At 38.8% G+C, this 22,972-nt stretch overlaps 2 protein-coding genes across 6 annotated transcripts in view; one reads left to right on the plus strand and one right to left on the minus strand.

The window, feature by feature from the left end:
* The window catches only part of col5a2a (collagen, type V, alpha 2a), a 60,984-nt gene extending 51,807 nt beyond the window's left edge, over positions 1 to 9,177 (plus strand). Inside the window, exons 45-54 of the mRNA XM_036577461.1 lie at positions 1,579 to 1,632; positions 1,740 to 1,847; positions 1,968 to 2,021; positions 2,165 to 2,272; positions 2,410 to 2,463; positions 2,570 to 2,677; positions 5,507 to 5,813; positions 5,928 to 6,106; positions 7,831 to 8,073; positions 8,343 to 9,177. Coding sequence (XP_036433354.1) covers positions 1,579 to 1,632; positions 1,740 to 1,847; positions 1,968 to 2,021; positions 2,165 to 2,272; positions 2,410 to 2,463; positions 2,570 to 2,677; positions 5,507 to 5,813; positions 5,928 to 6,106; positions 7,831 to 8,073; positions 8,343 to 8,489 — 1,362 coding nt within the window. The 3' untranslated portion in view covers positions 8,490 to 9,177. The remainder of the gene's footprint in view (positions 1 to 1,578; positions 1,633 to 1,739; positions 1,848 to 1,967; positions 2,022 to 2,164; positions 2,273 to 2,409; positions 2,464 to 2,569; positions 2,678 to 5,506; positions 5,814 to 5,927; positions 6,107 to 7,830; positions 8,074 to 8,342) is intronic.
* A 2,184-nt stretch (positions 9,178 to 11,361) lies between these two features.
* Positions 11,362 to 22,972, minus strand: part of gulp1a (GULP PTB domain containing engulfment adaptor 1a) — a 158,958-nt gene continuing 147,347 nt past the window's right edge. For 4 of the 5 annotated variants that reach the window (XM_036577482.1, XM_036577488.1, XM_036577474.1 and 1 more), the window contains 3 exons: positions 19,557 to 19,686; positions 15,803 to 15,897; positions 11,362 to 12,199 (listed from right to left, as the gene is read on the minus strand). In XM_036577482.1, the coding sequence (XP_036433375.1) occupies positions 12,128 to 12,199; positions 15,803 to 15,897; positions 19,557 to 19,686 (297 nt within the window). In that variant the 3' untranslated portion in view covers positions 11,362 to 12,127. Of the gene's footprint in view, positions 12,200 to 13,969; positions 13,981 to 15,802; positions 15,898 to 19,556; positions 19,687 to 22,972 lie in introns of all 5 variants that reach the window. The other variant, XM_036577495.1, reaches the window with a different exon arrangement.

Below are 22,972 nucleotides of genomic sequence, written 5' to 3' on the forward strand. Positions count from 1 at the left end.
CGCCAGTCTTATTTAGCAGCAATCCAATGACACCCCTCTTCCCACGATGGGGCTGAACTGCTAAAAACTCCCTGCTCCTGACATAGTGCACTAGATTGAAATTTAAACACTGCCTCCCGCACATGCCATATTATAGCTAAAATAGTTGTTTGAGAATCAGCCACATCCATATTTGACAAATAGTGGACTATTTGACTGTAGAAGGTAGAATTTGAAAACTTAGCACACTGTTTAGCTAGGGTCTACAGAGCCATTTGAGATTTAGCATGGGTTTTTATGCTACTTAGCTAACTAAAGCAGATCTGACTGAAACACAGACATTTGAAGCATATAAGCAATTTATGTGACGTTCTTTAGACTTTTATAACATCAGCTATTGCAGTTTTACAGTCAATCATATCGAAAGTACTTTAATTCGAGTGATATTAATGATGGAGCTACTGTTTTATGGATGCTGCCCGTTATTGACTGTGTCTGAAATGTAAGTTTCCTACTCAAACAGTATTCTGAGGCAGTAAGGCAGTCAGCATAGATGTATCCTAGCCTTCTTAAAAGACTGAAAACAGATGCTAATGCTAACAACTAGCATTCAGGTGTCATGTCTTGGCAACACAGTGATGTATCGCTGCCTTCGAAGCACGTCTCAAATGTGATTCGGTTGTAGGTACGTTCATCACAACATTGCCTTCTGAGACGCTGGCTTATGAGACAACAAGGGATCGAGGCAGCTGCCTTCAGTTTCAGACACAGCATTATACAATGCATGCTGACATGCCTTTGCTGTGCATGCGTGGTCCAAATTGGGTTTCTGGTTCAAATAGGGTAGTGACCAACAGCACAAAGGATTTTTCGTTTTTAAACTGGTACAAATCAAAGGGATGTCAAAGTATATATCATAGGTAGCTTAGAACAAATCAGTCCAGAATGTAAATTATGTACATGCTAAAAATGAAGTAGTACTGTAGCCTGAATTAACAGTCTAGCATATTTTTACTGGCTGTATTATATGTGAATACACAGATTGGACACAGTATTGGCCAATATGAATATTAAGGATTATACTGAGGGGGAAGAAATGAATTGAGAAATCTCTAATTATATTCCAAAAAGTTGCCTAAAGACCACAATAAAAAAGACATTGCATATTTTAAGCTAATTCAAAATCTTGTTCATCAGCAAAAATTTCCAGCTAATAGTGATCTTGTGGTCAACCAGTCTCATTAAAATAATATATTTATACATGCCACACATGTATCTGTGTGTGTTGTGTAGTTGAGCTTATTTCTACTTTGTTGAGGTCTTAAAGAGGTATTAAAAAGCATTGAATTGGCTTTGCAGCCACCAGTATGAACAGGATTTAAGTAACAAGGTCTCATTTTGGATTTGTTAGGATGTGTCAAGCGCTTGTTCTGAGATATTTAACTTATGGCTGAGGTAGCAAAGCACATTACGTTTTTATGAAATATTTAGTGCATACCAGATGTTACTCTTAATCAAAACCAAAAAAGTTATCCACAGCATGATCAATGAGTTGGAAGAAAGATAACTTAATGATTAACCTGTACATGTGACTGATAGGGACCTGCTGGTTCTGATGGCCCACCAGGAAAGGAAGGAGTTATAGGCCCTCGGGTAAGATCTGAGAATTTTATACTTTTGTACTTTGCTCATCAGTTCATCAGTCATACTGGGCTGAATTTTTCCATGTCTAACTTGTAAAACTATGGCTGCCTCTGTAGGGTGACCGCGGTGACGCAGGGCCAGAGGGATTGATTGGGCCGAGGGGAGCACCTGGTCCTCCTGGTCCCGTGGGTGCTACTGGAGGCCCTGGAAAGAGAGGCGACCCAGTATGTATTGTAACATTTTCAACAAACTGGGGAAGAAAATGCAAATTTTTGAATTTTGATGCAAATTAATATTTATTTTGGACATATCAGGCCAAGTATTCACACAGACTTTCTAAACAGGGTTCAAGAGGACCTGTAGGGCCTCCAGGTCCAGCTGGAAAGAGAGGACTTCCAGTAAGACATTCATACAATTAATCCAACTTTTGGACCTTTTATCTCCATAGTAACTTTGTGCATTTATTTCCAAAATTGTCATCATTGGAAATATAAATGAGCTACCTTCCATCAGATCAAGCTAATCTGTTGACATATTATAGGGACCACAAGGACCTAGAGGAGATAAGGGAGAGTTGGGTGACCATGGAGAACGAGGGCAGAAGGGACATAGAGGATACACAGGTTTACAGGGGCTTCCTGGACCACCTGTAAGTATCATTTCCTCCTAAACTGCTCCTATAGTGGTTCAAATGGACTGCACGGTCATCTATTTCCAGGCCACAATTTCTCTTATGGAGAATTTAGGATTAATTCATCAATAAAACAATTGATGCTCTGTATTTAGGGTACAACTGGTGACCAGGGACCCCCTGGAATTGTTGGGCCAAGTGGCCAAAGAGTAAGTGCTATTCTCAATTTGACTATTATATTATAATAGCTTAGTAATGATTAATCTTTTGTATGCGACGTACAATGTGTTAAAATGACCAATTCATTTCTTGTAGGGACCTCCTGGACCAATAGGACCACCAGGTAAAGAAGGGTACATTGGACAGCCTGGACCAATGGGACCACCTGGATCAAGAGGATCAAGTGGGGACACTGGACCAGAGGTATGCACATCTTGTTTTAATGCCTCAGAGACCCCCATATGCACGAGTTTGCCAGTTTATTAGGTCTACATATTGTGTTTCCTGCAGAAAATTATGAATTGGCCTGGTTCTGGATTGTACAAGATGCTGGACACGTTCTTCAGAATGTTGTACTATGGTGAAGCAATTGTGTTGTGCAGTTGAATAGCTGTGAACAGCCCCTTTTACCTCATTCTAAAGATGAGTGGAAACTCACTGTCACATTCCTGGAACCATTCATCAGTGACAATATGTGCCTTATTACATGGTTATCATGCTGGAAGAGTCCAAGCAAGCGTGAATAAATTGTAGCCATGCAAGAACTTGTTCAGATGTACTGTCATTCAGGCATTCTTCACTGGGTTTCAGAAGCCTTAATGGATGCCTCACTCCATGGACTCATGAAGCTAGCAACAAATTCTGGTCCTTTCATCAGCATGATGCTAAAAGAATTTGGCTTTGTCCAACCAGACAATCACTTTCCACTTATCGATGGTCCAGTTTTGATGCCCCTGTGACCACTAGAGCTTTTTTGTTCTTTGCTGACAGCTTTATAATATTCAGTTGAACTCTAGTTCACTTTAAACATGATTTACGTCATGCACCACAGTCACAACACAATATAAGGGCTTTTTGGAATATACAATTTTTGCAACTCGGTACTCTTTCCGCACAAGTGTAGATCAGCATCCCCACATACAGACGGCTGACAAATTAAAGTAAAAGACAACAGCTTCTTGGCATAGATTCTCCAAGTGTCCTGAAGAGATGGCACACTATTCCTCCAATAGTCTAGAGTCACCTTTGATAGCTCAGTTAGTAGAGCGGAGGACTGTAGCTGTTACGAATGGCCATCCTTAGATCGCTGGTTCAAATCTAGTTTGAAGGACGTCTCATTTTGGGGCAGTCGTGGGCTGGAGGTTAGGGAACCAGCCTTGTGACCGGAAAGTTGCTGGTTTGATTCCCTGAGCTGACAGTACGTGACTGAAGTGCCCTTGAGCAAGACACCTAACCCCCAACTGCACATTGGGTGCTGTGAATAGGGCTGCTCACTGCACCCTAGTGTGTGTGCATTCACTAGCATGTATGTGGTGTTTCACCGCATGGATGGGTTAAATATGGAGATTAAATTTCCCCGTTGTGGGACTAATAAGGGTCACTTACTTACAAAAGATATTTTTTCAACTGGTGTTTTGATGATGGTGGAGCGCTCACATGGTTCAAAATCTCCCACAGATGTTCAGTTGGTTGAGATCAGGTGACGGCAAAGGCCATAGCATAGCATATGATTTACATCATTTTCATCCTCATCAAACCATTCAGCGACCCCTTGCGCCTGCAAATGAGGGCATTATCATCTTGAAGCAAGCCACTCCCATCAAGATAGAAATGTTTCATCACAGTATAAAGGTGATCAGTAAGATTATTGATTTGTAGTGACCTTTGCCTGTAAGGAGACAAGTGGACACAAAACATGCCAACAAAATGCTCCCCACAGCATAACCGAACCAACAGACCCCTTAACTGTAGGGGTTAAGTGTTCAGACCTGTACGCCACACACTCACTCACTTGTTTTACTAGTCTGATCAGACCTTTTGTTTCTACATGTTCCTATGGATTTTGCATCATTAAATTGTATAATGTGCATTCATCTTTGTAATGAGTGCTTTATGCACTGCAGTCCTACTATAATCTATCTCTCTGGCTACGTTCACGTTTTCAGGTTGAAGTGGCACAAATTTTTTGCCCTAATGTGACTCACATCTGATGTTTTCAGAGCTGTGTGGACACGCAAATCTGACCTGAGCCATGTTCATATGTGGTCCTAGATCGGATACGTATCTGATTCGTGGCCATGCGACCTTAATGTGATGCTCAGATCGGAATTCATCTTCTTTTTCTCCACTGTGCGTGCGGCATCATTCAGCGTTACCATGGCAGCAGCACCGAACAGAAGTTAAAGCCTGTAAACGGTGGAAAAGCAGCTCATCTCACCTTTTTCTCCTTCGTCTCGCTCTAATAGTGAAGCTGAGAGCTGATCAGAGTTAATTATCTTCTCAGCGAAGCTTGTTCTGCTCGTTAGTCTGTTTGCTGATGATGCACGTGATTCATTCACGTAATGTTACTGAGTAGGATGAGCTCATGAGGGTCATTTCAGGACGCCGGTTCGTTCACATTAATGACAGATTTGAATCACTTAGCTAAACGAGTGTGAACCAGAGAGATCAGATTTGAGCAAAAAATCGGATTTGAGCAATGAGGCTTGTAATGTGAAAATAGCATCTGAGTACTTGTGGATGGACTGTCCCTGCTGACTCAGACTGATCAGCATTCTCAGTCACCTGCTCCTTGTTTTTTCCTTACATATCACACTAATGCACGAGCATCGTGGTCACTGAATGTGCACTTTCTACCAAGTCCAATGTCCAGCCCTATTGACTGATGGTTTTCCCACAGATCTCAATGCAGATGTCACTTTAGTCACTGTTCTTGTAACGCTGGCCATTTTGGCAGTCTTTGCGACTGAAGCTCCTGCCATCCGTACCATAATAATGACCCCTCTTTCAAAGTCACTTAGATCTTTTGCTCTTGCCGTCTTGATCCCAAACCACAGCATTTTTAGACCTGCCAGAAACTGGGAGGAAGTTAACTGCTTAACTGTATCATGCAGCACAGCTGTCTAAAAACATCTGCACTCGTTATGTTTCTCCACTCATTTATTCGAGTTTTCCTTTAATATGTCTATACTTAGATGTACCGTACTTTAGTTTCATTATGAAGGACTCTCTTTTTAATTCTTCTACAAACAGGGACCTCCTGGAGAACCGGGTCCTCCAGGTCCACCTGGCTCCCCTGGACCCCCAACTGCTGCTATGGATGACTTGTTTGGAGGCCCTCAGGATTATGACGTTGGATCTCCTCCTCCCGAATTCCCAGAGGATGAAGCTCTGCCCAAGTCTAATTCTACAGAATTGTTCCAAGCTGACCCAGGAGTCCAGGCCACCTTGAAGTCTCTTAGCAGCCAGATTGACAGCATGCGCAGCCCTGATGGCAGTAAGAAGCACCCTGCCAGAACCTGTGAGGACCTGAAGCAGTGCTATCCCCTGAAAAAGAGTGGTAAGCCAATCACGTATACAGGGTCATCTATGTATCAGCCTTTACTTTGTCAGTGTTAAGTGATATTTTAAGGTACCTGCATTTGATGTGTTTTGACGTCTCGTCTGAGCACAGGTGAATACTGGGTGGATCCAAACCAAGGCAGCGCAGAGGACGCCATCAAGGTTTACTGTAACATGGATACTGGAGAAACATGTATCTCAGCCAACCCCTCCAGCATACCACGCAAAACATGGTGGAGTTCTCCAGGAAATAAACCTGTATGGTTTGGCACCATGAATGGTGGAACTTACGTGAGTACATTTCACAGAAATCATGAGTGCATGGCTGAAAGATTCAGTACACCAGCTTTAGTATCATTTATAGCAGGGCTACTCAAAGTGTGGCCTGTGAGGACATTTGATTTGGCCCACCAGAAAGTTGGCCTAGCCTGACCCCACCCTCTCACCCAATAAGGGAACACATATTTTTATACTATAATTATATTGCATACTTTTCTATTGTGGTACTATATATAACTTGCTAAATTATTATCTTTGCCTTTTATGTATGTTTTAATGTATTTTTAAGTGTTTTACCAACAAAATATAGTATAACATAAAGAAATGTTTTTTGGTCTTCAGTCCATCAGCAATACTGGACTTTGGCTAAAAGTTTAGGCACCCCAGATTTATAGGGTCATGTTATATAGTGTCATATGCAAGTATACCGCTGGTCAAATGACATGTTTTGTTGAGTTTCTAAGTGATTATAAGTTATCACATCATCTACAGAGAACAAACCTACATATGGCATTTTTTGGGCCTGTTTGCTTCTTGTAAATCAAGAATCCTGAGAATCCTGAGACTCTTGAACTGCTGACAAGTTCAGCCTCGTACATACAGTACAGCCGACTGTTCCGGCCCTGTAGCAGGATATTTATTGTGCCTTTCCAATTACTTCGTGACATTGCAGCAGACGGTCCCCTATTAGCATATTTTCTTAATTGAGGTACTGAAAAAAAAAAAAAGAATTGCAAACTCTGTTTGGCTTGACTATGATAATCAAAGCTTGATCAGCAAACTATGGTCTATCAACTGCTATCTGAAACTGTGATGTTCACTCCATCAGTTTGAAAATTAAAAGTGAGCTTGAAAGGCTACTGTAACAACAATAAGACCTATTTAGAAATTGAATGAATTTACATATTTTTTTTTTCTGTTGTGATACTATATATAATTTGTTAAACTCTTATGTTCATTTTGCATTCCTTTAAGTATTTTACCAAAAAAATATACTATAACATAATGAAACATTTTTCGGTCCTTGGCCCACCAGCAATACTCTACTTTGGCAAAAAGTTTGGGCACCCCTGGTCAAATGACATTAACACATCCTCTACAGAGAACACACAAACACACTTGCATCTTTTCTGCAATTTTTAATGCGCAATTTTTATTTATTTGCTTTATATGAGCGTATACTTTATATGAGTTTAACATGTAAAAAATAAAATCAAAATAAAACATTAATTGTGCATTAAAATTCTGGATATCTTAACTTATTTTCACTCTAAAATTAAAATTAACAAAATGTACAAAGTGAAATTTACCAAATTGTAATTTGACCAGGAGCGCCCAAACTTTTAAGTATTGCAAAATGCTTGAACTTTTCATTATATACGTTTTGCAGTAACTTTAGAGTACATTTCGTAAAATGTACTGGCCTGTATATTGTCATTTTCAGAACAAAACCTTGCAACTCCAAAACAGTAACTTTATAAGAGAAGGAAGGAAATGTTCTTAAATTTTTATTGGAAATGAACTGAGAAATTTATTCCAATCTTTTTGGATATACCCATTAGCCCCAGTCATGAACAGGGCAGCTGGCATCTTCAAATTACCTGAAAAAGTGAAAAACAAGCAAACAACAACAAAAAAAAACAACAAAAAACAGAGATACACAGTTTTGTCCTGTCAGTGACAAAGATGAAAGGATAAGAATGACGAGTCTGACATAAGGCCTTGTGTTTGTTCAGTTCACCTACGGAAACAAAGACCAACCAGCCAACTCGGTCACAGTCCAGATGACCTTCATCCGCCTGCTTTCAAAGGAGGCCTCGCAAACCATCACTTACCACTGCAAGAACACAGTGGGCTACAAAGATGAAGCAACCGGAAACCTGAAGAAAGCAGTCATTCTCAAGGCCTCCAATGATCTCGAGCTCAAAGCTGAGGGAAACAACCGCTTCAGATACACCGTGCTGGAGGACAGCTGCTCCGTAAGTCTTTCTTCTCTTCTTCCCCCAGGTGTAGGAAAAGGAAACATGACTCCTAAATTCCTCTTCACTGAGTGGTTATATTGAAATGTCAAGCCCTGCGTGATACATTATTGATGTTGCTTAAGAGTGTAGACAGTTCTGAATTGATTTACTGGAGGAATATTCAGTGCCTGGAGTCAGCAGTTTGCTCATTTTTCAATTCAATTCACAGGCGATTCAATCTCCCCGTGAGCATCTAAAATCATATCTCTCTCTTTCTCCCCTCACAGCAAGCGAACGGTAACTGGGGTAAGACCGTTTTTGAATACAGGACACAGAAAACGGCGAGGTTACCCATTGTGGATATTGCCCCTGTGGACATTCGTGGTCCTGATCAGGAGTTTGGCATCGACATTGGGCCCGTTTGCTTCTTGTAAAGCAGACAGAGGAGATGCTTTGAAGAGAATCCTGAGACTCTTGAACTGCTGACAAGCTCAGCCTTGTACATACAAGTACAGCGGACTGTTCCGGCCCTGTAATCAGGATATTTATTGTGCCTTTCCAATTACTTCGTGACATTGCAGCAGACGGTCCCCTATTAGCATATTTCTGAATTGAAATACTGAAAAGAAAAGAAATGCAAACTCTGTTTGGCTTGACTATGACAACCAAAGCTTCATTAGCGAATTACGGTCTAACTGCTGTCTGAAATTGTGATGTTCACTCTATCAGTTTGAGAAATAAAAGTTTGAAAGGCTACTGTAACAACAATAAGACCCATTTAGAAATTGTATGAATTTACATATTTTTCTATTGTGATTTATTTTTTTTTTTATTTGTTTTCCAAAACAAAACACATGGTGCTACAGAGGAAACTTCGGCCTTCTGGCGTGAGTAGTTTCTGTGGAAAAAAAAACGATGCTGTTTCTACAAAAATGATATCTAATCTGTTACATTTGTATGATGTTTGAATGCAATTGACCATTAAAACTGAATACATTGATTCATTAGCGTAAGCTACCTCGTCTCTATGAACTGGGAGAGGTCGATGGTGTCACAGCGCTTCTCCCGGTTACAGGTACAGCGCAGGGTGAGGGAATGCAAATAAAAGCTCTCCAACACTGATGACGACGCAAACTCAGTGTCTCATTAAAAAGGTGCATCGTTTCATTATTTCGTTATTTTAATCACATACATGACGCCTATTGCATGGTATACTTATGTAGTACTTTCATGGGTTATAGCTGCTGTAGATAAGCATGTACTTTGTTCTAATCACAAGAGGATACTTTGCGAATTCAAGGCCAAAAATCAATGCGTATGTTGCGACATTACTGGATTGGGCATGCCTTTTTCTGTTAGGTAAAACCGTACGTAAGAGTAGGCCATGATAGCTAATTATTAAGTAGCTATATTTTCTGAAGCATGTTACACTTTACCAGCCTTGCACAAGACCAAAGTCTTTAAATGCCTGTTGCAAAACTGGCTGGAAAGACGTTTTTATGTATTTTGCTTTGCAAATTAAAACATATACATGGTGATTCCTGTTTCCCTTTTTGTTGTCAATGAAGAGCATTTCGCTTGATACTTTCAAGGTTGTTTCGATTACTCGTATTTGTTCATTCCTTCTTTTGATGCATGAAATATTCCTTAGTAGAAATAAAGTAATGAATGTACATTAACATGACTGAAGTGTTTGGTACGTATTTAAGAACTACTGTTTTTGTATTGTAATATACTTAGATTAAGCTTGTTTACTAACACTGCTGATAAGCTGTTTTGTAGTTTGCAAAAGATCAGCAGTGAGAATTCTCCACTTTATAACTTACCTATTGTATTTCTGACCCTCCAGTGTCTTAGTATTGTACTTAGTTCTGTAAAATCTGATATTATGCCAATATGTAACATTGTGAATATTTTTTTTTTTAATATGTGACACTCAGAAAGATCAAACGGTGACGGAATAAGCACAAACAAGCTCCGAAGAGAAAGAAATAATGCCTTTTATAAAACGGACGACCGCACCTTAACTCTTGTTCGGAAACTCCAGGATGATCAGGCCGGATCTCCACTGAAAGCTCTTCTGGTCCTGCTATCACGCCAGGAAGCTGGGTGGAAGAAGAAGAGTTCATGGGGACACAACTGAAGTTCACTTTCACCATGCATGAGAAATTCTCCAGGAAAGAGTCCAGAGAAGCTGGAAGACCATGTTGAAATGATTCGAAATTAGATGAGAGACGGGCTAAGAAGTTAGACCTTTAAAATCTTGTGAAAACAACAGCACAATTATTAACACAAGAAGTATAAACTCAGGAAAACTGGTTTGAAATATTGATTCAGTCTCTTTTGTTCAACTGTATCAATTATTCTTGTCATACACCATAATAAACCACTCAAACTAAGCAATATTTGCACTGCTTTTTCAAACTACACATGAAGTGCGTGGTACTAAGATTTTCTAAGTGAAAATAAGTGCACGTGCTCTACAGAGAACAAACTCCTGCACATTTTAAAGGATAATTACTGTTTATTTGCTGAATTTAAAGCTACACTGTGCAACTGTACTTGGAGACCCCTCTGGTGGAAATGTGTAATTGCAAGCAATGTGTTAAATATTGTATAAAGTGGGTTCTGCTTTGGACCCCTTTTCTGAGGGGATGAATCTGATGATTGCGAGTGCATTGGAAGGGAATTCAAAGAGAACTCAGTCAAAACTTAGTGAATTATCTACTATTGTCATCATATCTTCATCAGTATAATGTTGACTTTGCATTTGAGAGCTAAACATTGAGCTGAACCTTCTTTTTGAGCCTGTGCTTGTGACGTTAACACATAAAGACGTACAACGTGACCCGAAAAGCTCCCAACCCGACACCTCGGACTTGGTTTCAGGCTTTACAGGGCGACTTACAGAAGTGCATGGTCACCATATTTTAGCCTGTTTTCATTCTCCTCACTCAGTAACGATACTTATTTCAGTTTTAATAAACATATCTCACATAGTGCAGCTTCAACATACTGTTTTGAAAAAAAGGCCTGTGCAGACATCATAGCACATTTTATATTTTATGTTTGATTTTTTTTCTCTAATATATTAAAGTCAGCAAATAAATAGACATTGTGTTCTAGAATTTGTAGAAAAATGTCATATTTAAGTGTGTCTCTCTAGAGGATGTATTTACTTATTTACACTTAGAAAATCAACAAAACATTTTGACCAAGCGTGTTCAAATGTTTGCATATGACTATCATTCCTTTTATTTACATGTTACACAAGACATGCAAAGACTAACAGACAACAAGAAGTTCTCATAGTACTGTCTTTAATGACTACAACAGCAAAGGCTAAAATACTGCATACAAAGTAAAAGACCAAGTAAATAACATATGGACAGAGTTTTTTTCCCCCCCAAAGTGCTTTCTGGTGCAAGAATATACTAAAATATATAATACCAAATTAAAATGCAATACAAGTACACATTATTATGCAAATAATCCAGCTATGCAGTTATAAAACCATCAAAAATATTGATGTCCAGTTAAGAAAATATTACAATGGATCCATTGCAGTAAACAAGAAAACAAACGTGATCTTTCCTGTGATCTACTTTAGTAAAAGAACGGTGAGATTCCAGTATTATGTGTGTTAATGCATTAGTTTGACGTTTCTAAAGTAAAAGTAACTATGAATATCTAAGTAACCTCTGCATGCCATGATACGATGGACGTTTGTCTGGAGTGATGACGACATAGAGACAGAGATTAGATGTGGACACGGCGAGTTCAGGAAAACTATTGGTGATTTGTGTGAAATCTTCACCACAGAGTGTACCATTGGTAGGACTATCTACATCCTCAAGTGCCTGCACACGCAAGGGGCCTCAAAACTACGTCAATACAGTTCTTACAAAAATAGTGATCTAGCATTCTGATTTGAATATACTTCTTTTTTTGTAAACCAAATTCAAATGCAAAGACATAGAAATCTCAACATTGACATCTTGACTGTAGACCCAAGTTTGGCACTTTAATACAAATGGGCTAACAGTTACGTAACAAAAATGTCTTCTTGGCATCAGCAGCGACCATCGAGTGGATCGAGGGAGAAGACAGTGCCCTCTACTGTTAGTCCCATTTTGAACCCCTCCTGAAAAACAGACAGGAATGAAATGAGTAAAGTTTCCACTGTAAAGTGTCCGCATGCACAAAAACACTCAAGTATTATTTTCTAAATGATGCAAACAGTATTAATAATAAATATAATAATTAAAAAGTGCATACAAATAAACAGAAAACCTCAAAAGCAACAAAAAAATTCATCTATGGTATCACAAAGTCAGAGACCATCTTTTCATTTATTTGATTTCCAGTCAAAACAGCCATTAAGTACAAGTTATTCATTTTTCAGCATCAAGAAAAAAGCAAAAAAACACATTTAACAGACTTTACACAGAAGCCTCAACAACTAAATATAATATCATTTTTTTCAGTATTTACTGTGTCCACTCTTTACCTTTTTTACAGCTTCCATTCTTTTCAGAAAACTCACTTTCAGTTCCTCAAAGAATCTGCAGACACACCTCCAAAGTTCAGTCTTAGAAGCTGGTTGATCATTTTCTGAAGTAATCAAACACATTCAGTGGTGTTGAGGTCTGGACTCTGGGGTGGTCAGTCCATTGTTCAGCTTCTCAGCCGTGTGTTTGGGGTCGTTATCCTGCTGTAGATTAAGAAGGTACTGCATGATGATGGACTTCAATCAGAAACTGATCTCCAGCTCCAGATGTTGTTCTACATCCTCAAACCTGCGCTGATCCTCCACCGAGCTCGACTGATGGTCTGAAGACTCTTTCATGGCTTCTGTTCCCTCCAAAGAACTCAGATTTAGACTCTTCAGCCCATAATACCTTCTTCCACATCTTAGATGTTGAGTTTGGTGTTCTACTGCAGATGTTCTCGTCTCCTTTTCTCAGTGAGGTTCTTCTTGACAGCCACACATCCTTTCAGACCCACAGCGCTGAGTCGTCTTCTCACAGTGGAAGGATGGACAGAAACACCTGTGGATGTTTTCAGATCTGAAGCAGCTTGATTTTCTCCTCTCTCTCAGAGATGAAAGCTTTAAGTGCTGTTTATCTGATGGGGGGCAGTTTTGGTGTCTACCAGGTCTTCCAGGTGGTTGTTGGGAGTCGTTGTCCCATTTTCTCTGTATCATTGTTTGAATATCCCTTCATATCCCTTTAACTTCCTCCTTTCTTATGCGAGTGTATTATCTTATATCTAATGAAGTTTGTAAGGCAGCTGAAGTGTGTTTGGGTAGTTGTTTGTGTAAATGTTTGTGTCTCTTTGAAGGGTCCTGTAATGTCAGTGAGTCCTTTTGGGAGCAGCGTTTGTTGGGAGGACTCAGCTGTAACTGGTTGGTTTTAAGATTGAAAAAATGGAAGAGCTGAAGTGGCAGTATGTGCACAAAAGACACAAGATAATAAAATACTGACAGATTTAACATTCTTTTATGTAATTTGCTGTTAAATATATCTTGTTGCTGAAAAATTAATAATCAACATGTACTTAATGGCTGTTTTGACATTGGAATTAAAAGAAAAGGTTGGTCTCTGACTTTTGCACATTATGTTATCTACCATGTTTGAGGCTCAAATGGCCTTTAGGTGATGAAACGCAAACACTGAAATGCAACCAACACATTTATAATGAAATTTGCACCCTTAAAACATGGAAGTTTGACCTGAGGATCAAAAACATCTTTAAAGCTAAAAACGTGGATGAGCATGGATGGACAAGTGAGAGAGTGAATTTCATAAACTGTCCAAACTATACATGCATGCAAAAAAACACAACTTGAACTGGTTCTGTGAAAGAGGCAGCTTGACACTGAATGCATCTACATGTGAGAAGGGGTACCAACCATCTCTGGCGCTGTCAGTGGCAGACGGAGAGAGACAGGAAACAGAGTTGGTTAGTGGGAAAAGAGTCGGTTAGTGAATATAAAAAAGCATGAAAAGCAGCATTTTGTGATAATATTTCTGTTTATAAACACGTCGCACTTGACACCGCTGTAAACACAGAGGTTTTAACTGAGTGGCCTGACTGATTTGCTGGTGCTTGTTTCCTGAAACCTAGCAGATGGATCCCCATTAAGGGTTACAGTCAGCAGGTCTGAAAGTCAAAGAGCTCAACAGTAACCATCAGCAGGAACAAGCTGGCAGTGTGATCGTCTTGTGTTGTGGATACTTCATCTCACACGCTCAAAACATTGAATCATTAAATTATGTCAAATCTTTAAATATTGAGTCTATCTAGAGTATCTAATCTAGAGTAAGGGTCATTCCATGCCAACTCACCTAGGGCCTGTCCAATTACATCATGCATTTCCATGGGGGGAAAATAAAATCAAACAATGAATTCATGCAACCACGCAAAATTTTAAATCTATGCACCAATAAGTTATGAATTTAAAAGACTGCCCCATTAGGTTCTCAACTGCGTCTTAAGTACTGTCTAATTTGTAGTGTAGCTTCAAATATTAAAAAATAATAATTTTCTGCTAAACTAATGACTTATTATTCATTTGTAGATTTGCTAGGAATATAAATATAATTTAGTACAAACAGATACATTCACTACAAATACTGCACTGCTGTAATACTACAAAACCTAAATTATGCAAAATTTTAAAAATAAAAAAATGAAACATTTACTACTAATATTTACTGTGATATTGCAAAATATAAATTATGCAAAAAAACATTTACTATAAATACAATGTGTAGTGTTATTTCTACAGTTCATATGTCAGCTCAGTTCAGTCACCCCTTCAGCAGTTAAGATCACTGAGAAAACCTTAAAAATACATAATACAGCTAAAAAGATCATCATAGGTCTGAAATTTTGCATGGTTGCGTGAATTAAACTGATTTTTCATGGAAATGACATGACTGGACCAGCCTTAGGTCATTTGAAGTGGAATGACCTGTAGATAAAGCCAAGAGTGTCCTACAGTATGGACAAGCACCATACTGCAAATATATTGTGACACACTGCAATTTGCCTTACAATGTATTTAAAACATAAACCCATCAGCCAAACCCTTGACATAATGCATTATTATGACTGCAGATCACATGAATGCCTGCATTTGTATAAACACTCACAGAAGCTCATCTAGAGTGTTCAGTGATGGTCAGGATGCTCACAATAAAAGATGTTGTGATTTGTTCAAGAGCTCATTTCAAATTTGCATATATCTTTAAGCACAAGCAAAGTTTTTTGCAATAGTGGCAGAAGTCAACATTGCGATAACAATGAACAGACAATATACTGCGCAGCCATTTCCACACACAGTCTGCACTCGGACTTAGTGGTCCTTGAGCACAGCAAACTCAGCAAAGCTAAAGTTGTTAAAATGGTTCAGAACATCTGTTCAGGCAAAGATCAGAGTCATGTTTTTGTCTCCCAGTAGGTCAGGCCAGGACAGACACAGCGGGAACAACACCGCTGTGACAAGACATTCATTACACTGAGACTTCTCTCATAATGGCCATCGACTCCTCGGGGTCTGACTGTGGCGCAGTGCAGTGGGTGCAGCTGTGAGAGCCGAGCTCTTTCCCGTGATTGATATGAGCGGAAATGCGAGATGGGACTCAGTGCTGTGACGCTTTGCGACAGTGCCTACCGTCTGCTCCACCAGCTGCCCACTTACAGCAGTCCATTTGCTAATAATTCACAGACATGCAGTCACCTGCATCTCGTCCAGCCGGGACTGGATGTCGGGGGGAAAGTCGGCCGCCCCGCAGATGAACGGGTCGAAGGGCTCTGCGCCGAACAGGTCTTTTCCTGCGGGACACATTGGGGCCATAACAAATGTTAGGGAGTACTAAATATATCGCTGCTGTTGGAACAAAAGCTTGAATCTCCAAAAAGGTAACTTTACAGGAGAAGGAAAAAACAGACTTTACTTTTAATGTAAGTCAATGGAACCAGACTTTTTTCCTAGTGATTTTGGGCCGTTTCTTTTGGTCCATTCTTCATAAAATTTACACACAATATAAAGGATGACAGGCATTTTCAAATAATGTCAAAAACTGAAAAATTACAAAAATTAAGACACAAGGTTCTGTTCTGATAGCGGCGATATGCAAACTATTTTGTTGCAGATACATATAGAAATTGTTCTATTATGGTGCTTAAATTCTTTAGGTTTGAAAACAATTTGTAAAAAGCTGTAGTTGATAGCTGAGCATAATAGCTGAGAAAGCTGTATAGCAGTGAGAATGAACTTATTATGAAATTAATACCCAAAAACCCTCATATTTAAGAAGTGGGGACCAAATCTCACTCATTAAATAGCAATTTACTTTAAATTACACATTAACCACCAGTTTATGTTTTACTGCTCAGTTACACTTGGCTTTTCCTTTCTTTTGTTATTTTATTTAAAAAACTATTTCTTTTATTTTATATATTCATATAAAATGTTTGTTATTTTGCAACCAATAATAATTTAAATGACTTTTTTTTAACCTAATGTTATACTTATAAGCATTTTGTAAATATTTTGGAGTCATTGTTCTATTATGGTGCTTAAATTCTTTAGGTTTGAAAACAGTTCGTAAGACGATATAATTAAGAACTTTTTAAAAGAGTTGTACTTGATTCCATAATAGCTGAGAAAGCAAAATAGCATTGACAATTAACTTCTTATGAAATTAATATCCAGAAAGCCTCTTAAAAAGTGGAGACCAAATTTCACTCATCAAAAATTTATGGTAATTTTGTGAATAAATAGATGTCCTATATTTTTGCTGTTCCCCAAACACTTTGAATTATAAATCAACCACCAGTTTACGTTTATTGTCTAGTTTATAATGTTTTAAACTACTGTATAAGTTGTTATGGAATAATATTTATTAATGATGAGTGACTTCATACTTTCAAATGGTCATATATTACTGCAAAAAAAGAAACTTGGCTTTTCTTTCCTTTTGTTTATTATTTATGGTTATTTTATTTTTAAAAAAATATTTTCTATTATTTCATCAAAAAAGGTGGTTATTTTATAGCCAATAACAATTGAAATTACCAATAGACAAAATGAATTTTATACATATATAAGCATTTTAAAAGTTTTGGAAACAAGAAAATTACATTTTTGCAAACAATTAAAAGATAAATGATATGCTGCAAGTTATCCACCTTAAGATTTGATCACCTTTTTGAAATATTCTGGATTTTCATTTTATTGTTATTTATTCATTTTTCATGCTGTCTAGTTCTTCAGTCTGTACATTACTAACATTTTAACTAATAGAACTTCATAATAATCTGAAACCTTTGAAAATGTAACGTCAAACACTGATCTGCAAACTGGCTTTATATTATTGAATCGTTGATTCCAAGCAGTGTTATAAATTTAGCCGTCTGTAGAGATAAAAAGCATTTCTAACATAACTGAGAACTAAATACTGCTTGTTGCATCATAAACTATTAAGACAGCAAAGATCACTTCAGGGACCATGGCTTTCATACTAAATGGAAATACTGCTAATGGTTTATTTTACCCTTCACCACGAGGCCTTCAAACAGAAATACATGAAAAAGTAATGGAATGATTTCAGAACGGCATTATGAATGTAATACAATCCTGAGATTATTTAATCTTTAGATTAGTGGGCTGCAGCTTTAATCAGTCAGGCATAATGGAATACATTTTAGAAATAACCTTCCAACCCTTATCATGAATATTGATGGAGGTCCAACTGTGAGAAACCATTATACGTGATGACTTTGTGATTCTGTCCCTCACTTTAATGGCTAGAGGATATTTCTAACAAACATGATTAAAACAGCAGGATAAGGAGACTTTATAGCAGCAATAATAAGTTTGGTCAGCTATTACAACGTATTTCATCCCGTGTGACAGTTACAGTGTAATAGCATCCATACCTGCACCATAAGCACCTCAAAGCAGCTTAGCTTTCCGACATGCACATGATCTTTACATTGCATATCATATCTAATGCACAGGCTGCACTGTATATGTGTGATGTTTGTTGTTTGCCTGTAACAGTGTAACAGTGTGTGCATGGTTGAATATAAAAGTGCTCTGCTGTGATCAAAGTGACATTAACCACTGAAGAGACACTCTGGCCAAAATGAAAAATGAAACAATTACTAAATCTCCACCGATCAGGCATAACATTATGACCACCTCCTTGTTTCTACACTCACTGTCCATTTGATCAGCTCCACTTACTATATAGGTGCACTTTGTAGTTCTACAGTTACAGACTGTAGTCCATCTGTTTCTCTGCATACTTTGTTAGCCCCCTTTTACCCTGTTCTTCAGTGGTCAGGACCCCCATGGACCCTCAGAGGGCACAGAGCAGGTACTGTTTGGGTGGTGGATCATTCTCAGCACTGGCCCATGTGTGTTAGTGTGTGTTGTGCTGGTGCGAGTGGATCAGACACAGCAGTGCTGCTGGAGTTTTTAAACACTGTGTCCACTCACTGTCCACTCTACTAGACACTCCTACCTTGCCAGTCCACCTTGTAGATGTTGACATCTGCTGCTGCACAGTTTGTGTTGGTCATCCTCTAGTCCTTCATCAGTGGTCACAGGACGCTGCCCACAGGACAATGTTGGCTGGATATTTTTGGTTGGTGGACTATTCTCAGTCCAGCAGTGACACTGAGGTGTTTAAAAACTCCAGCAGCACTGCTGTGTCTGATCCACTCAGACCAGCGCAACACACACTAACACACCACCACCACGTCAGTGTTACTGCAGTGCTGAGAATGATCCACCACCCAAATAGTACCTGCTCTGTGAGGGTCCATGGGGGTCCTGACTACTGAAGAACAGGGTAAAAGGGGGCTAACAAAGTATGCAGAGAAACAGACGGACTACAGTCTGTAACTGTAGAACTACAAAGTGCACCTATATAGTAAGTGGAGCTGATAAAATGGACAATGAGTGTAGAAACAAGGAGGCGGTCATAATGTTATGTCTGATCTGTGTGTGCTTAACATGTCTACTCACCTATTACCTGTGACTCTAGAGTGAGACTTTCCCGTTTAAAAAGCAGGGAAACCCCACTGTGATGATGTATCTTGAAGATGGGAAGAACTTTACTGCTAGGAAACTCAATATCACTTCTGTATTTATTAGCGGTGGCTACGCTAGCAGTCAGTATTTCTTATTATTCCTAATGGTTGACCTATTTGCGTAATGCATGCTGGGCATTGTAGTGACAGAACACTGATAGACAAAAACACAACGAGGATACAAAACCATGAATTGTGTCAAACCGATGAGGCTCCAGCATACAATGCTGTGCTTCATAATACTGCATAACATGACAAATAACATATTAAATGCCAGTTTTAGGCCAGAATGTCCCCTGAAGTGGACATAAACCCTTATGTAGTGTGAGAGATCTGTTGCTAATGTAGGATTTTGTGTCCTGCACAGTGTGAAATGTGCCGTGACTTACTCATTTCTGCAGGTCTGGCTGGGGGAGGAGGGGGTGAAGCATTACTGGCTGGAAGAGGCACCAGAGGAGCCACCGGAGAGAATGGGACCATGTCAAAAATATCTGTGGGGACCTTGGAGTTGCCACCCCCCTGCAGAAAGGCAGAGAGAGAACATTGGGGATAAATATATATACATATGTAAAATGAAAATAATGTCAAACAGTGCTAGTTTATATTTTATATTTTTCTAGTTCTAGATTTAAAATGAAAGGAAATCATACTGAAAGATCATACTTTGCCTTCATATTATCAAAATTGTGTACAGTCAAATCTGATTGGTGAAAATGTAACAGTTTTGTTATTCATCAATTTCATCTTTGTTATTATCAATATTATCTATAATCTCAATAATGAATTTTAAAAAGACAATAACAACAATAACTTGTGTAAATAGCAATCCGGTACAAAAGTGGATGTATGTGTTTTACCTGCATATTGGTATAAACAAATGCTGCAACTACTGTATGTTCCATTTAAAGACATATTACACAGCTTTTGTTCTGCATTACTGACACCCAAATACAAAACATAGCTAGTGCAGGAGCATCTCATACACTGCAGTAATATAACATTAGGAATAATAATCACAGCAAAGTTAGTCAGTAGGGGGAGCAGTGCACTCACTGCTCAAGCTCAAACTCCACCTAGGAGCACAGTCATTGGCTCACGATCTGCTGAATGCTGCTGTTTTAAAAAATTAAGTCGTCCTTCATGTAAATGATATGTAAATGAGGTGCTGGTAGGCTAGCGCTTGATTTCACGCACTAAAGCTGATTCATCATTTGCGCTCAAATCTCCGCTTGTTTCCCTTTTGTCCAAAAGTGTCATGAATCGGATGCAGAATCAATAAAGGCAATCAAATCTGCCCTTTCTACGCAATTTCAGTGAATAAAGGCTGCTACGTTTGTTTTCATTTAAATGCTCATTAGAAAGGACATTCACTCAATGGCCACTTTGAATCTGGGTTATTCTACCGAACTAGTTAAAAACACATTTCAGAATTTTTACTGACTTGGACTTCATATTACTTTATATACACACCGATTAGGCATAACATTATGACCACCTCCTTGTTTCTATGCTCATTGTCCATTGAGCTACCATGGAGCTGATAAAATGGACAATGAGCATAGAAACAAGGAGGTGGTCATAATGTTATGCCTGATCGGTGTATAGTGACGCTGTACCTTAATTCTGTTTATTTTATTAAAATAAATGACTGGACATTCAATTTTGTCACTAACAAAACTATCATAAACACCTCTGAAACTTTACGAAATGTTTTGATAGTAACAAATATAATACTGATAAATATGTGTTTCAGTAGTCACAACACTGGTGATGCATCATTTTCAGCACTGCAGTGATACTGACATGGTAGCAGTTGTGCTGGAGTTTTTAGTGTGGCTGAAGTTTTTAAATAGCTTCTGTGACCAGAAACTAACCACTGATGAAGGACTAGATGATGACCACACCAAACTGTTAGCAACAGATGAGCGACTGTCTCAAGTTGAAATGTATAAGGTGGACCAACAAGGTAAGAGTGGACAGTAAGTGGACAGAGTGTTTAAAATCCCCACAGCACTGCAGTGCTGAGACTGATCCACCATCCTAATAATCCCTGCTCAGTGGTGGTCCTGTGGGGGACGTATCACAGCTCTTATGTGACTGGACTAAAACGTATCCAGACAGCTCTTCTAATTAGTGAGCTACTTTAGCTACTTTAAAGTGCACCTCTTGCTGATCCAGGTGTTCAGTTACACACGTTGCTTTTTATAGAAAAGCACTGACCATTAGAAAGGGACGGTCTCAGGGAGAAGCCAAACACGAGCTTAAGGTCACCGTTACAAATGTCAAGCATCGTATCGAGGTGTATAAAACTGTGGAGTAATAAAGCTCCATCCAATACCTTTGGGATGAACTGGAGTGGAGTTTGTGGTCCAGAAATAATTGTCTAACATCAGTTCCTCACTAATGCTCTTGTGTCTGAATGCAACCCAATTATAACAACTCTCCAATTAATTATGGTCTCCTGAAATGGCTCATTGGATCATTTTAAATCTAGGGACCTGGAGTACCAGGCAAACACTGCATCTCTGTGCTATTACTTATGTTCTGGACTGTGTATACAGGGTGATTTACAAAGATTCATCCGATTTCAAAATGATTTATTTCTCTTGTAAATCATTACAGATCAATGCAGTGAACTGTAAATGGTTTAAATGAGCATAAAGTTTATTATGTAATTTTACAGGTGCTCAGTATGAACCTCCTCCAGCTGTACGGACAACATCAACGCCATAGTCAAAATCATCTCATACTGGATTGAGCATGTCGGGTGTCGCTGCACTCACAGCTCTTTCAGTGCGATTTCGGAGATCATCCAGTGTTGTGGAACCAACGCTGAACGCTCTGAGCTGTTGGAGGTTCACTGCCCATGAAAATCACGCTGCACAGTTATGACTGATTCACTCTTATTGAAGTGGAGAACGCAGAATGCTTTCTGCTTAGGGGTCTCATCTCCTCTCAGACTGAAGGGAGCCGTCTTCCAGTCTATGACTTCCTCTTTCAATTGGATTGTGATTGGTTCCTAGGTGCCTCACGGTTGTAAAAATATGGTGCTTTGAAATTGGATGAATCTTTTTGAATCACCCTGTACACTGGACATCATGCCTTGCTTTCTATTACCTTCCAATTAACCAAGAAAAAAAATACCTTCAAAGGATCAGATTTTGGGATTTGTAAACAAAAAAACAAATATTTGCTAATCGCTTCTGGCGGAACAAAACCTTGTATCTCCACTTTTCAGTTTTTGACATAATATGAAAATACCTTCTGTTCTTTATATTATGTGTAAATATTGTGTGCAACGTGAATGGACCAAAAGAAAGGGCCCAAAATTGGTAGGAAAAACATCCGGTTCCACTGACTTATACTGAAAATAAAGCAGGCTTTTTTCCTTCTCCTCTAAATTTACCATTTTTTAGATACAAGGTTTTGGTCCGACAGCAGCATAATACTTAATCAAAGCGTCTTCCTTGGTTTAAACAGCAGGTTTTGTCTAAATAATGATATCAACAGTTTTCTTTTCCAAACTATTGTTAAAAGCACATATTGAAACTCTTTTGATCCAAAGGTGCTTCGAACACCTAAAAAAGCTTTGAGTATTGACGAATGCTGATTGCAAAAGCATAAAATGTCTGTTTTTTGGCTTTATTCCCAAAGGCTGCACTCTTTTCCTCCATTGTTTTCCATCTTTAATATGTTAGCATAGTCTAAACCACTAAGCGTCCCCATACTTTTGCAGTGTGGATGCTCCAAAACATACAGATTTGGCAGCAAACAGAGAACCGAGGAAACGGAGAGCAACAGAAAA

Source organism: Colossoma macropomum, unplaced genomic scaffold, assembly GCF_904425465.1.
Source record: "Colossoma macropomum unplaced genomic scaffold, Colossoma_macropomum, whole genome shotgun sequence".
Classification (NCBI taxonomy): domain Eukaryota; kingdom Metazoa; phylum Chordata; class Actinopteri; order Characiformes; family Serrasalmidae; genus Colossoma; species Colossoma macropomum.